General features: G+C 41.4%; 1 protein-coding gene across 1 annotated transcript in view; it reads right to left on the bottom strand.

Moving 5' to 3' along the window:
- The window catches only part of LOC124625619, a 753924-nt gene that overhangs the window by 49620 nt on the left and 689551 nt on the right, over positions 1-14753 (bottom strand). The window contains exon 4 of the mRNA XM_047149187.1: positions 7489-7599. Within this exon, the coding sequence (XP_047005143.1) occupies positions 7489-7599 (111 nt within the window). The remainder of the gene's footprint in view (positions 1-7488; positions 7600-14753) is intronic.

Raw genomic sequence — 14753 nt, 5'->3', positions numbered from 1 at the left:
CAAAAAACAGAGGGACAGAATTAGTGTTACCTCACCTGTTGATTAATAGCCACTATCGATGTTTCTGATGTTGGTTATCTTTGGTTGTGTGTTGACTCTGCGTTTACTTGTACCGTTTGTGGTATCTTCCTTGTTTTTCCTCTGTGAACCGGGGTATTAAATTCCCTTGCACATTGCTTCCTCCTTGCAGTTGTGCCTTGAGAATGGCAGGGTGTGCTCCTGTCGAAATATCGGCGGTCGTCGACGATATCACCCGGCAGCAAACTCGTAAGTTATTTGAACTTTCAATTCACGGGGAAAAGTTAAGGTATCAGATCCGAATTGTTTCACAATAAAAACAGTGATGGTTGCGAATAATAATTTAATATCAATGACGCGTTACACCCATTTGGGGCTTCATTAGATTGTGTAAAAGTAAGTGGATGTGTAACCAATTCGTCATAAAACCATATGAAAGAGAAAATGTACCAACATTAAATGCATATTTTATATTGCTTCATGGCGGATATCCAGCTGCTTTTACACTCTCTGATGATGCATCGAAAAGGTGGAACGCGTCATTCATATTAATTAATTTCGCAACATCCACTGTTTTTATTCAGGAGCAGCCTAGTATTCACACTGAGATACCTCTATGTTATTCGTAGGACGGTGGTGGTGCATGCTACCTCTTAAACAATGTTCGTCAGTCCATTCCATGGGTATGTTCCTGACGGTCAGTGATAAACGATATCAGATTCGGAAGCAGCTGTTACGATTTGAAACTGAAACTGTAAACTTTTTTAACTGCGTAATTAATGTCAGTGCGCTATGAAACACGCCCAGAAGCCTTGACTTCCAGGAAATGGATAGCCATACTTCTTCGGTGTGTGTGTGTGTGGGGGGGGGGGGGGGGTATCTTGGAATCGAAACTGTTCTGGACGAGGATTATGAAGTTGGCCGGATAACGGTGTAAAACAGTGAACGTTGTCAGGGATTAGACAGTTTTAAAGCTCACAACTGGATTCCATTCCCATCTAAAATGCAGGAAGTTAATACGGCTAAGCCAGAACGGCAAAAAATATTTTGACTGCCAACAGTTACAGGGACTTTAGATTGCACCTAAAGGGAAATCAGAAAACTAGCATTACATGGTGATGAATACATGAGTCGTAAAGGTTATGTCTCTATTTATGTGCAGGTCACGGTAGATACCGGCAGGAAATTTACTAGCATTTAAGGGTAGAGTGGTCATGTAGCATGCATGGCACTAGTAAATGAAAAATGGTTCAAATGGCTCTGAGCACTATGGGACTTAACATCTGAGGTCATCAGTCCCCTAGAACTTAGAACTACTTAAACCTAACTAACCTAAGGACATCACACACATTCATGCCCGAGGCAGGATTCGAACCTGTTACCGTAGCGGTCGCGCGATTCCAGACTTTAGCGCCTAGAACCGCTCGGCCACTCCGGCCGGCGCTAGTAAATGAATCTGTAGCCCAATTAGAAATATAAATTCAGAGTACGGTGCGAATACTTGTTTATTTAGCGTTTCAGGGAATGGAATGTCTCCATGGTTAGTCACTTCATTTACGCCAGCAAGAAATGCTAATCAGTGACGATGCAATTTGCTCCGTGACAAAAAAAGAGCGATGGTGGAGAGAGCCTTTGGTCTACTAAAGAAATGATTTCCGACCATCGCAAACTAATAGCAATATACTCTTTAATGCACAGCACCTTAGAAGTACAAGAAATATCACTTTCACTATCATCTGGAGGACAGGAAGGATGCAGAATAAGGAGAAGAAGATGAAGAAGAAGTGGAACAGGACGAGAAAAGAGAGTCCTGAACCAGACAGTTGAAGAGGAGTGGCACAAGTTTCCAGAAGTGGCTATTCAAATCTAATAAGCAACATATAATCAATGCAGCTGTAACTGAAAATCACGTAATTACAAGAAGGCAAGAACAATGTACAAATTGTATTTTTCTTTTTTCTTTTAGGCAATAAAGTAAGGAATGGAGAGAATATAGAAAAACGAAACGCTTAACTACACACTATTTATGTTCTTATCAATATTCCGTTTGAGTAAGTCTGGCCTCTCCAGATTTCTCTAGCTTTTACTTTCCATTCCTGTTTGAACATTCTGCAACTCCAGTTGTTTCAACAATTCTCTGAAGTTTCCGTAAAGCTAAATCTTTTCTTTCTTCAGTTTTACATGGTGCAAGGGTTTTCATTCAAGGTCGAATGTATGTTGAGACAGTCGATATTATTGTCACAGAAGCAACTGGGAGCGTACCTGCGTATCACATTTTTTTCACTTCATTTCTGTCGCAGTCCTGAGCAGCGTTTGATCCGTACCTGACATTAAGCTTAATATATCTTGGAAGACAGGATTGTCTTCCTTGGAGAGCAACACCACTAAATACTTTTACTAATCTTAATCGGTTTATTCCCCGTGTCCTATCGGTTTTCCTTTTTCACTCGATTCTTCTCAGTAATGAATAATTTATTAAGCTGAGCAACACTGTAATGTTTGCTGATCCGTGGGAGACTTTCAGAGCAATATTAACCCATTCATTGTTCTTTTCTGGCACTACCTTCGATCCTCTAGATTTTGGAAAAGAATCATATGCCCCGATATCAAATTGACAAGAAGTGCTTCGTAAACTGTGCCCTTGTCAGCATCTTCACATTTACTGTAGTAGCCGGCCGTGGAGGTCGAGTTGTTCTAGGCGCTTCAGTCCGGAATCGCGCTACTGCTACGGTCGCAGGTTCGAATCCTGCCTCGGGCATGGATGTGTGTGATGTCCTTAGGTCAGTTACGTTTAAGTAGTTCTAAGTTCTAGGGGACTGATGACCTCAGATGTTAAGTCCCATAGTGCTCAGAGCCATTCGAACCATTTTACTGTAGTACATTTAGATAATTGCGTCTTAAACTAGCACGACCTGCATGGCACCATCTTCTATATACATCTAACGTTTGGTGAGAGTACCGTGGTCGACTGGTAAGGAGTGGTATCCTTTCTTTCAGGAGTGCTAGTCCTGCAAGGTTCGCAGGAGAGCTTCTGTAAAGTTTGGGAGGTAGGAGACGAGATACTGGCAGAAGTAAAGCTGTGAGTACCGGGCGTGAGTCGTGCTTCGGTAGCTCAGTTGGTAGAGCACTTGCCCGCGAAAGGCGAAGGTCCCGAGTTCGAGTCTCGGTCGGGCACACAGTTTTAATCTGCCAAGAAGTTTCATATCAGCGCACACTCCGCTGCAGAGTGAAAATCTCATTCTGGAAACCTCCCCCAGGCTGTGGCTATGCCATGTCTCCGCAGTATCCTTTCTTTCAGGAGTGCTAGTCCTGCAAGGTTCGCAGGAGAGCTTCTGTAAAGTTTGGAAGGTAGGAGACGAGATACTGGCAGAAGTAAAGCTGTGAGTACCGGGCGTGAGTCGTGCTTCGGTAGCTCAGTTGGTAGAGCACTTGCCCGCGAATAGCAAAGGTCCCGAGTTCGAGTCTCGGTCGGGCACACAGTTTTAATCTGCCAGGAAGTTTCAAATCAAAGAACAGCCCTCAGGATCACTGGATGACCGCTACTTAGGGATAATGGCTAGGAGGAACCCTGACAGCAATGCTACCATGTTGAATAATGCTTTTCGTGCAGCCTCAAGACGTCGTATTACGACTCAGACTGTGCGCAATGGGCTGCATGATGCGCAACTTCACTCCCAACGTTCATGGCAAGGTCCATCTTTGCAACCACGACACTATTCAGTGCGCTATAGATGGGCCCAAGAACACGCTCTATGGACCGCTCAGGATTGGCATCACGTTCCCTTCACCGATAAGTGTCGCATATGCCTTCTACCAGACAATCGTCGGAGAGGTGAATGGAGGCAGCCCGGTAAGTCTGAGTCTCTGTTTTGTTGAAGTATAATAATGAGTAAAAGTAAAGTTATTATAAATCCTCTGAAGGCTTTTAAGGAAAGGAGAAATGTTGGAAAGCCAAAGGTATGTGATATTACTGTAAACAATAAAGACGATAACCAAGTGAGTGAACCTAACCTCTCTAGTACACCTGCCCATAGCAGTCAAAGTGGGAAAGAAAATACTTCACAGAAGAAGCTTGGTTCAATGAGTGAAAACTATGAATGTTTTATGGGCGAATCAGATGTGAATGAAATATTTGATATGTCGGTTCTCAAAGGAATTTTTTCAAACTGTGTAAGATGTATTCATTGTAGTAAAGTTGGTCTGGAACTCTCCATAATAAAGCACGTAGGACTTGCTAGTGAAATACAACTGAAATGTGATAAGTGTTCATACATGACCACCTTTTGGAACAGTGTTGCAGTAACTGCAACTGAAGAAAATGGTAGCAGAATCTACGAACACAACAACGAGCGATGCTTGCTTTAGACAAGAAACGCCTTCGGGCTGCAGACAGGGCTGTAAAGAGTCTAGAAATACAAGCAAGAGTAAACAGGAGGAGGAACGAGAGGAAGCTGGAGGAGGAGTTTGCAGAGGATGAAGATAATCCATCCTATGGACCTGGAATGCACTAAAAAGTTAATCCAATCTTTGTCGCTCGATTCCCAAAACTTTCATTTTCTCATACTAATTACATGTTTTCTAAGGATCTTCCAAACATATTTGTTTCAAACCTTCAGTAAATGTTACACAGTACCTTCTGCATAATTTAACACAGCCTTTTTCCAAAGAACTGTATATTTTTGAATATATAAATAAAAAATTGCAAAAAAATGTTGTGAATGTTCATTACAATTGAAAAAAAATCATCTTTATTAACTGAACTAAAATTTTGTAAAATTCCTGTGTTAAGTTGTAGCCCATATTCCAATAAATAATCTGTAAAAAGTTCAACTTCCTACCTCAAATACTTTGTGAAGAAAGATGTAATTTATAAGCGTTATTTTAACATTGCGAGTATAGGGCGTTCCGGAGCCCCTTAAACTACCAAACTTTGTGATACATTATCTTGGAAATTTTAAGGCAAGTATTTCCAGTTTCCCATAATTATTGAATATACCGGGCTGATATATTGAACTGGAATTATTTGCAAAATTTATAATATGGTGCGTGTTATGATATTTTTGACAAATTCTTAGTATTCTGGCAGAATTTTATAAGTAATTGAACATAAAACAATAAAAACATAGGCTATACTCGTCATTCTATTTCCATGTATGTTGAATAGCATTCTTGGAATGCTGAAACAAATTCTTGTTTATACCCTCGTTACTTCTTGACATAACGGGTCATATACAGCAAAAAATGAAGTTCTTACTTATTTTGGTTCGAAGTGTTTTAGTTTCTAACTTTTATACAGACCTTTTTTTCTGACACTTTCGTACACTATAATTTTCCTCACCCTTAGTCAGTGTCCTCTTCAGCGTAAAAGTCTCTCAGTGCTTGCCTGCTTTATTTCTTGCTTCTTTTGTCATTTGCTGAGCGACAAACTCCATTTGGCCGACACGAAGCATCTCCACTTCTTGCAGACCTCTGGTTGTGTTCGGCTCTAATCTCATCCCTGCCTTTTCTTGTAGTATCCAGAGTGAAAAGTTATTATAGCCTCAGTTACTGCTAGCATTTGAGTCGTTATACCGACAAAAACATTTTTAGGCACACGGCACCATACAATATTCCTGAAGGATTTATTCACATTTTGGGTCTTGCCACAGAAAAATTTCCTTAGTTGCTCTAGATTTATGTAATCTTTGAATGCAGGTTTCATTGTCATTTTACTGTCATACACTATTAAAGACATCAGATTGCTTTGACTTGCAGCTTGCACTATGGTATGTAATCACTTCAGACACATCATTCGGCTTATTTATACTCCATTTACAGATAATCACTTGGTTTCTACGACTTGGAACGCAAATTCGGATCTGACAGCTCTAATTTTCTTCTGTGCCTTCTGTACCACTGCAGAAATGCTAACTTTTTTCCTGGATTGAGCTCTTCTCGATCAAAACTATTTTATAAAGGAAAATGTGATCCATTGTAGGTTTTAATGTAAACTTTCTTAACTTAAATCGTGCAGTTTAAATATACAACGTTTGAATTACAACCTAAAACGTACCAGGATGTCTTTTATAAAGTATTTGGAGGCTGTAGTTCCTCATAGAAAAATTAATAGAAAATACAATTGAAACAAAACAGCCCTCGGTCACTCGTTAAAAATAGTGACCGAGGGCTGTTTTCTTTCAATTGTAACTATTTACGGTCTCTGAACGTGCAACCATGTACAAAATTTTGTAATAGAAAATAATAAAAATTAAAAATTAAAAAAATATTTTGTATGATGTGGAAACTTATAACTTAAGATGCGATGTATTGTTATCTACTCCAGCGAATTTCACAAAAGAGTTTCAGGCTTTGAAACCTCAGCCCAGGCGGTGTAAGATAAGAGCGTTTCATTTCTTTCGCTCTGTTCCTGGTGCATCATGTAGGTTTAACACGGTTTGTAATTTTACACCATCAGTCAGCGTGTGAGATAGCTACGTTTGAGTCAATGCCGATCCACGCGTCAACCTGTTTGTGCCGCAAACGCACTCAGTTCGTTAGTGGATGCAGAATTCATCACTCGTACAATTTCACAGCGATAGTTTACATCGCCTTCCATTCGGAGTCTTTGTCCATTTTAGGCCACAGTTTCCTGCAAGCCCTGTGCAGGTTCACAGGGGTCCAATTAATTGCATCGGTGAAAATGACATCTTTAATGCATTTAAAGTCTTCGACGCTGCAGTCTCGGCTCAGCAGCTTTTGCACAAACAAGCTGCGACACTGTCGCGAGTAAAACAGTGACCATAGACGTAAAGTGAAGGAAACTTTTGCACAAACTTTTCTTTACAGTAGCATGAAATTTTGTGTGATCCTTTGTGTCACTCGTTGAATGGGAAGAAGACAAAAATTCCCCTCTACCTGCACTTGTAATTTTGTATAACCCCTTGATCCATGGGCTGCATTAAGTGACGTGACAGTGAAAGGCAGATATGCGCAAAAAAATTATTACTTAACACAAGATGCGATCCTGGAGGGTGACTTCGACAGCCAAACTGTCTCCGCCTAATTATCCAGTGCCGGATTATCAGAGTCTTACTGTATAGACAGGTACCAGCAAACAAACAAAAACGCAATTACGTGACATTTCCTTTTATTGGGGCGGGGGGGGGGGGGGGGGGGGAGGCAAAATTATAATTTGTGTGTGAGAACCTCTCTTAAAACGGCTAAATATTGTAGTACGATATACTGCTTGTTATCCTTACCAACGACTTCTCACGGATAATGTAATGAACATGGTCTAACTCTGGTGGTAGCTCTCAGATACTGTCTGCCTACATGAGTATCAGTTGAAGTAGAAGAAACTGCGCTGAAAGTTTTTCAATAGAGTGAAAACCTTTGGGTTATGTACTTCCTTCGAAGCGGCTGTTTCGGGGCCATTAAACTGATTCTTAAGGCTATTCAGGGTACTTTGCCGGAAGAAGGAACTCGACTTACCACCGGTGGCGACGCAGGACACGGTGGGCTGCGCGCCCTCTGGATAGGGGCCCAGGACCTCTTTGACCACGCGGCCGTGCTCGTCCAGGATGCTCACGTTGTCGGGTGGAACTGGAAACAAGCACAAAACCGCATCAGCGCTCGCGCTCGACACTTCAGTGGCAGGGGACGCAGCAGATTCTGTAGTAGCTGTGAGTGTTGCGCCAAGAGAATAGTGCACCCCCTTGCTTTCTAGACACAGCCTAATGGGTGATTTTAGAATCACATGAAGGAAAATGCATTAGAAACCACCATAAGCAGTTCTACAAGTTATTTTTTTTGTTTTTGTTAGGCATGAATTTTATTTAACATAACGTCTGTAACTATTTCACAATCTACCGATTTATGTGCTACATAATATGTTAAATCTGTTTGGAGTATGTTTCTCTCTTGAGGTACAGAATTTTATGTAGACTGTAACGTGTTTTTTATGCAGCTATTTTTACACGAGTGTCCCAGAAGGAATGGTCAATGTTAAGGGGTATGACAGAACGATCATTCGAAGCATAATAGTCTAGTAAACATTGGCTCTAAAATGCGTACCTTAAGAGCTATGAGTACTTACTCGATTTCGATACTGTGAATGAAATATCTTCTATTGCAAACTCTTTGCTCCGCATGTTTTGAGAGAAGGTAGATGTACCAAAACAAGAAAAAATTGTCAAATCAGTACAGCCTCTAAAATGCGTCCCTTAAGCCCTATGTGCACTTACTTATTTTGTACCGTAGATGTGTTTCATGGAGCGAAGATGAACAATTGCTCTCAGTTCTTTAAGGTATGCATCTTAAACCCCAAGTTTACTGAAATTGTGCTGGTTCACACGACCATCTCTTAAAATATAGAAAGCAAAGAGCTTGCAGTACAAGAAACTTGTTTCACTGTATCCACGATGAAGGATTGCTGCCAATTCCTAAGGTACGCCTTTTTGAACCAATATTTACTAGACATTTTGTTTCGCATGGTCATTCCTGTCTTATCGCTGAATACTAGTTTTCCTTCTGCATTAGCCGTGGATGGTTAAGCCAAGCTTCGTCGCCCATGCATCATTTTGTACTTTGAAACAGAAGATATTTCACCATGAAACACGTGAGACGTGCAAATAAAGAGTTTCTTTAATGTCTCAACAATTTTACCCGTCTAGAAAATGGAAATTTGTCACAGTTCCCATTCGCTTCATTTTCAGAAGTCATTTAATTTGTAACTGGATTTTCATAGTACTTCTGCTTAATTTCGTTTCGCTTTCTGATGAGTAGTAGACTAATGATGTAATAGATAGGCTATTGCAGTACTGACATGATTTTCTCGCTTGTAGCGCTTTAAATTTCAGTCCAGTATTTATTCCTAAGTACGTGAACATGTTGTACCATGGAATATGTCTCCACGTTAACAAAAATCTTAATTTTCTACAGTAAGTTTTGTAATTTCCGAAAAAGACTGCAGAACATAAAAAAGTGAATGCCATTTAAATAATGTGAAATGTCATTTAAAAATGGTATAAAGAGATACATCAAAAGTTTATTCCCGGGCTCACTGTGAAAAGTGTACCAATGTACAATATTTCCCCCTGCTTTAATTATTGTACTGACTCTTTCAATAAACAAGAGAACCACAAAAATTTTGTCCCATTCAACACTACTGTTTCAAGAGAAACGTTTAAAATGCCAAAAACGGATTTCGCTGCTGTACGCTGCAGCGCTGTCAATGAATTTATCACCAGAAAGATTTTAACTGCGATTGACAGTGAGATCATTCACAAACAATACAATATTTCTGCTAGTCCTTCAAATACATATCTCTGCACACGATATGTCTAGAGTTTCATAATACTGATGGCTGTCTGTTTATTTACGATCATTGGTTACCAGGAAAGTGATCCTTATAAATGTATGTTTCCTTCCGTTCTTCTTTCCAGAAACGTTAGGCATTTGTCTGTTACTTACTCTATTTCAGTGTCTCTACTTCCTGTGGCTAACTTCTGTTCTCTTTCACGACGGCTTTCTTGGACCAGCTATTGACCTTTTGCCGTTGCTCGACAGTTCATTATTATTTTAGCTATCCTACTTTCAGTCATTCTTTGAACATGAGCTCTTAATTTATTTCTATGTTGCCTGATGTTTATTAACGGTTTTAAGTCGTAGTTATAGTGTGATTGCCGTATTACTGATCGTATTGAACAGTGTATAGCGAGCTGCTATTCTCAAAAAGCAGAACCTAACTCCGCAGCTTATATTGTTCATTTCCAGCCGTTAATGTTCCAGTCTCTCACTGACAAATAGCACAGGTAGCTGTCTCATTGAATTGTAGAGTTTTACTGGGGTTTCTTAACTCACCTTTCTATTCAGGGTCCCATATAACATTCCATTAACATACCTATTTATATCTTTCAACTTTTTTTCTATGTACCTGTCGTTTGTAGAAGAGATGTTACTTCCGAAGAAGTTGAACTCATTCACTCTCTCTATTTGCTGATAGTTTTTTACAATTATGTTAGCGGCCCGTTTTAACATTTAAAATAAACGAATTTAGTTATTTGTGTCTACATTAATAAGTTACAGTTCCTGGCAGTTGTATCTCACTAATAAGTCGACCTTTAAAGCAGTCGTCACTGTCACCTATTAGGAGATGGTATTCAGCAAAAAGTGTTAATACTAGATGATTTCCTTTTGTTAAAATAGCGGGTGTAAAATTATTTATTTTCACTGTTGTCTTTACATGTTATCAACAAAGATATTAAAAAGCATCGGAGACAAAACACATCCTGTTCGTAAGTTTAAATTTATTGCCAGATTAACATTTTTATGTTGTATTCCTTAAGTTTTATCACATTTTCAATATTTATTTTTATCACCTAATCGAAATAAATAATAAAAATTTCCAAACACAAACCTATAGTGGCATTCAATTGCTTAAGCGTTAAACTCCGCTCCAGATGGTTCTTACCAGCCGTAAAACACTTGAAGACGTAGCCAATAGAAAGGGAAACAGTAAATTCATACATGGTTACAAGATTCACATGGGTAAATAGCGTAGTGGAACAAAAATGTTTTTTTACCCACGGACTATATATATATATAACGAGAACGCGAATGCACACGTCGCAGTCCACAGATTATGAGCGACGGATGTATTAGTCGGTAGATAGTGGAAAAATTTGTCTTTAGTCTCGTTGTTTTTTTGTCACCTTTATGAATCAGATACTACACCCAAGTATCAGCTAATGTATATGCCCCCTCCAGAATTAATAGCAAAGCAATATAACAACGCTCTTCAATATACAACACGTGCGTATAGTTCTTGTGGGGATATTCTTAATTATTTTATTTCAGTACAGATCTCGAAAACGGACGGTCCGAACTGCATCTGGCACACTTGTAGAGATATATTCTACATTACACAAAAGATTACACTCACGTGTCAGTGACATCTGAAAGGAGATTGTGTAGATTCAAAATGACTACTTTCCTAACCTAGTCGTTGTTAAACTGTTGATGAATGTCAATGATTCTGAAACAGAGAGGGCACCATATGCATGTCGCCCCGTGATAAGGAACCGTCGTGTGAACTGTGGAGGCTTACTAGCCTTCATATACAGGCCTACTTTCGTGTCTCAATCTAAAAATAGCCTTTGCCCAATTAGGAGCTACAGAAATATCCAAAACTAGGGACGTTACTGAAAAAAAAAAGATACCGATGATGGGCAGGGAACGGTGATGGATACTATTGATACTGAACTAGATAAAGCCCTATGTGCTAAGTATAACATCAGGAGATGGGTCGTATGCCCAGTGGGTCCAACACATGCTGTGCGAACACTCCAGGATTTGGATTTTTGCAATAAGACCCCACTGACAACCTAAGTCCTTCACGGTGCATCGCGTACAGTATTTTGGAAACCTTCCTCATCCGTGAACCTGGCATTCATGTTGTGGACCACACAAAAGTTGGAATCAGGTGTGCACGGTTTGCACCTTAAGCCTAATATTTTTGAAGGGGCATTAAGCAGTGACGCATCTTAGTTTCTTATCGCGAATTGGTTGGTTGGTTGGTTTTGGGGAAGGAGACCAGACAGCGTGGTCATCGGTCTCATCGGATTAGGGAAGGATGGGGAAGGAAGTCGGCCGTGCCCTTTCAGAGGAACCATCCCGGCATTTGCCTGGAGTGATTTAGGGAAATCACGGAAAACCTAAATCAGGGTGGCCGGACGCGGGATTGAACCGTCGTCCTCCCGAATGCGAGTCCAGTGTGCTAGCCACTACGCCACCTCGCTCGGTTATCGCGAATTATTCACACGTGGTCTAGTGGTAGCGTCTTTGATACAAAATCGAAACGTCTTTCGTCCCGGCTTCGAAGCCCGCCGCTGATTACATTTTCATTAATAATCAACACTGGCGGCCGACAACTTCCGGCATAAGTCACTCCTCATTCTGTCAACGGCCTGTAGTGTTCACTTCCCACAGCGTTAAGGTCGTAATTTGCAGCTGAAAAGTGTTTGTTACGGTGATGGAGTACAATATGATAGTGAAATCGTCGACAAATAAGGTGGATTTATAGGGATCCTGCGACACACTTGCTTCCCTGTAATTCCTTTGGAGTTGAGGCAAGTCAAAGGGTTTACATGAGTGAGCGTTTTAATGTTTATTAGCAACGCTGGTGTGTTGGGACTGGTGTCACTTGCGTCATACATCTGCACACGAGATGTCCACACTCGTAAACATTCCTAGCTCCACTGTTTCCCATGTGATACTGATGTGGAAACGTGTAGGGACACACGCAGCACGAAAGCGTACAGGCCGACTGACAGAGACCGTCAACAGTTGACAAGGGTCGTGATGTGTAATAGGCAGACATCTATCCAGACCATCATACAGGAATTCAAAACTGCATCAGGATCCACTGCAAGTGCTATTACAGTTAGGCAGGAGGTGAGAAAACTTTGATTTCATGGTAAAGCGGCTGCTCATAAACCACACATCACACCGGTAAATGCCAAACGACGCCTCTCTTGGTGTAAGGAGCGTGAACATTGGTCGACTGCACAGTGGAAAAACGTTGTGTGGATTGACGAATCACAATAAACAATGTGGCGATCTGATACCAGGGCGTGTTATGGCGAATGCCCCATGAGCGTCATCTGCCGACGTGCGTAGTGCCAACAGTGAAATTCTGAGGCGGTGGTGTTATGGTGTGGTCCTGTTTTTCATGGAGGGAGATTGCACTCCTTGTTCTTTTGCGTGGCACTATCATAGCACAGGTGTACATTGATGCTTTAAGCACCGTCTTGCCTCCCACTGCTGAAGAGGAATTCGGAGATGGTGACTGCATCTTTCAACACGATTGAGCACCGGTTCATAACCCATGGCCTATGGTGGAGTGGTTACACGAGAGTAACATCCCTGTAATGGACTGGCGTGCATATAGTCCGGGCCTCAATCCTCTAGAACACCTTTTCGATGTTTGTAACGCCGCCTTTGTACCAGGTCTCACCGACCGACATCGATACCTCTCCTCAGTGCAGCACTCCGTGAAGAATAAGCTGCCATTCGCGAAGAAACCTTCCAGTATCTGGTTGAACATATGCCTTCGAGAGTGAAAGTCAACACCAGATCAAATTCCAGCATTACCGATGGACGGTGCCACGAACATGTTAGTCATTTTCAGCCAGGTGTCCGGATACTTTTGATGTGTACTTCCTATCATAATTCCGGAGACGGAGGACGACGGGAAATTGCCTTCCGTAGGCGTTTTGGTCGGGCGTCTCTGGCATTCAAGGTATCGGAAACCGACACAAACGAACCTGTATCTCAATGGGTGTAGCTTTCGTCATCCAGTTGACAAGAGAGCTATGCTGTGCACAATAATACACACAGTCAGGACAGTTTCGGACAAGGACTACTACGCCTCCGGGGTGAACCATCCGACGGGATCCAGGAGAAAGAGATATTCAGTTGTTGACGATACCAAGACACATTGCGATTCATCCATGCCAGGAGGCCAAACACACATAGCGGCTTCCGTTTTTCGGTACAACAACGAGTAAGATATTCGGAGTTGTGAGTAGGCGATGAATCAGACTGGACTTCCAGCAATCCAGGAAAATTAAGAACTGTTGTGGTCTATTAAAGACTACCTCGTGCGCAGTGGAAAACTTATACAATCCTTAATTCTTCCTCGTTACCCCAAAAGACCCTCAAGAGATTAATACCGTCTGACTACGTGGCACCCATACAGTATTAGCTTCGCAAAATTACGGCCAAAAGCAAGCAACACCAGCACAGCTTAGTATAGCCAATTATTTTCTTTCCTTACTGAGAACACTGATGGGCAAATGCTCACCGAACGAGGTGGGGCCATGGTTAGCACACTGTACTAGCATTTGGGAGAACAACGCTTCAAACCCACGTCCGGCCATCCACATTTAGGTTTTCTCTAAATCGGTCGCAGGTTCGAATCCTGCGTCGGGCATGGATGTGTGTGATGACCTCAGGTTAGTTAAGTTTAAGTAGTTATAAGTTCTAGGCGACTTACGACATCCGAAGTTAGGTCCCATAGTGCTCAGAGCCATTTGAACAATTTTTTCCCCTAAATCGCTCCAGGGAAATGCCAGAATATTTCCTTTAAAATCGCAGGGCCAGTTTCCTTCCCCATCCTCGCCGCAATCCGAGCTTGTGCTCCGTCTTCTTGATGTTGACGGGACGTTATCCCAAGTTAATCCCAATTTTCTTCTTTTCCTGTTTTTGGTTCCAATAGTAACATCATATACGTAACTCGGTCTATTTTATCAGCAGTGTGGAGGCCCTCGGTGCAGATCGTACAGACAATTTAGTTAGCCTTGATGTGGTTTACGTTTACAATGATCTGTCTCGCGCTAACTGACAAAGGGAATACTGGTGATTTTATTGATTCGTAGGTCAGTCTTACAATGATTCTGGACATGTCATGATATAATGTTTTACGAGGGGCGCAAGTAACATAATACATACAAACATTTACGCACTTGTAGGTCTCGTTTGACATGCTGGAAGAGGTAGGTGGGCGTACTTTAAGTATTCTCGTCCTTGCATATGCCTGAAGTAAGTTATGGAACCCACGGAAAACGTAAATCAGGATGGCTGCATGGAAAATGGAGCCCTACACTTCAGAATACAAGCCCCGTCTATCTGAAATAGCTACCTCGTTCGGTTTATCCATGGATGTAGGTATGTGTGTTTAACTGTGTGTATCTCAC

The sequence above is a fragment of the Schistocerca americana genome, chromosome 1, assembly GCF_021461395.2.
Source record: "Schistocerca americana isolate TAMUIC-IGC-003095 chromosome 1, iqSchAmer2.1, whole genome shotgun sequence".
Classification (NCBI taxonomy): Eukaryota; Metazoa; Arthropoda; class Insecta; order Orthoptera; family Acrididae; genus Schistocerca; species Schistocerca americana.
This window is presented reverse-complemented; position numbering and strand designations above follow the sequence as displayed.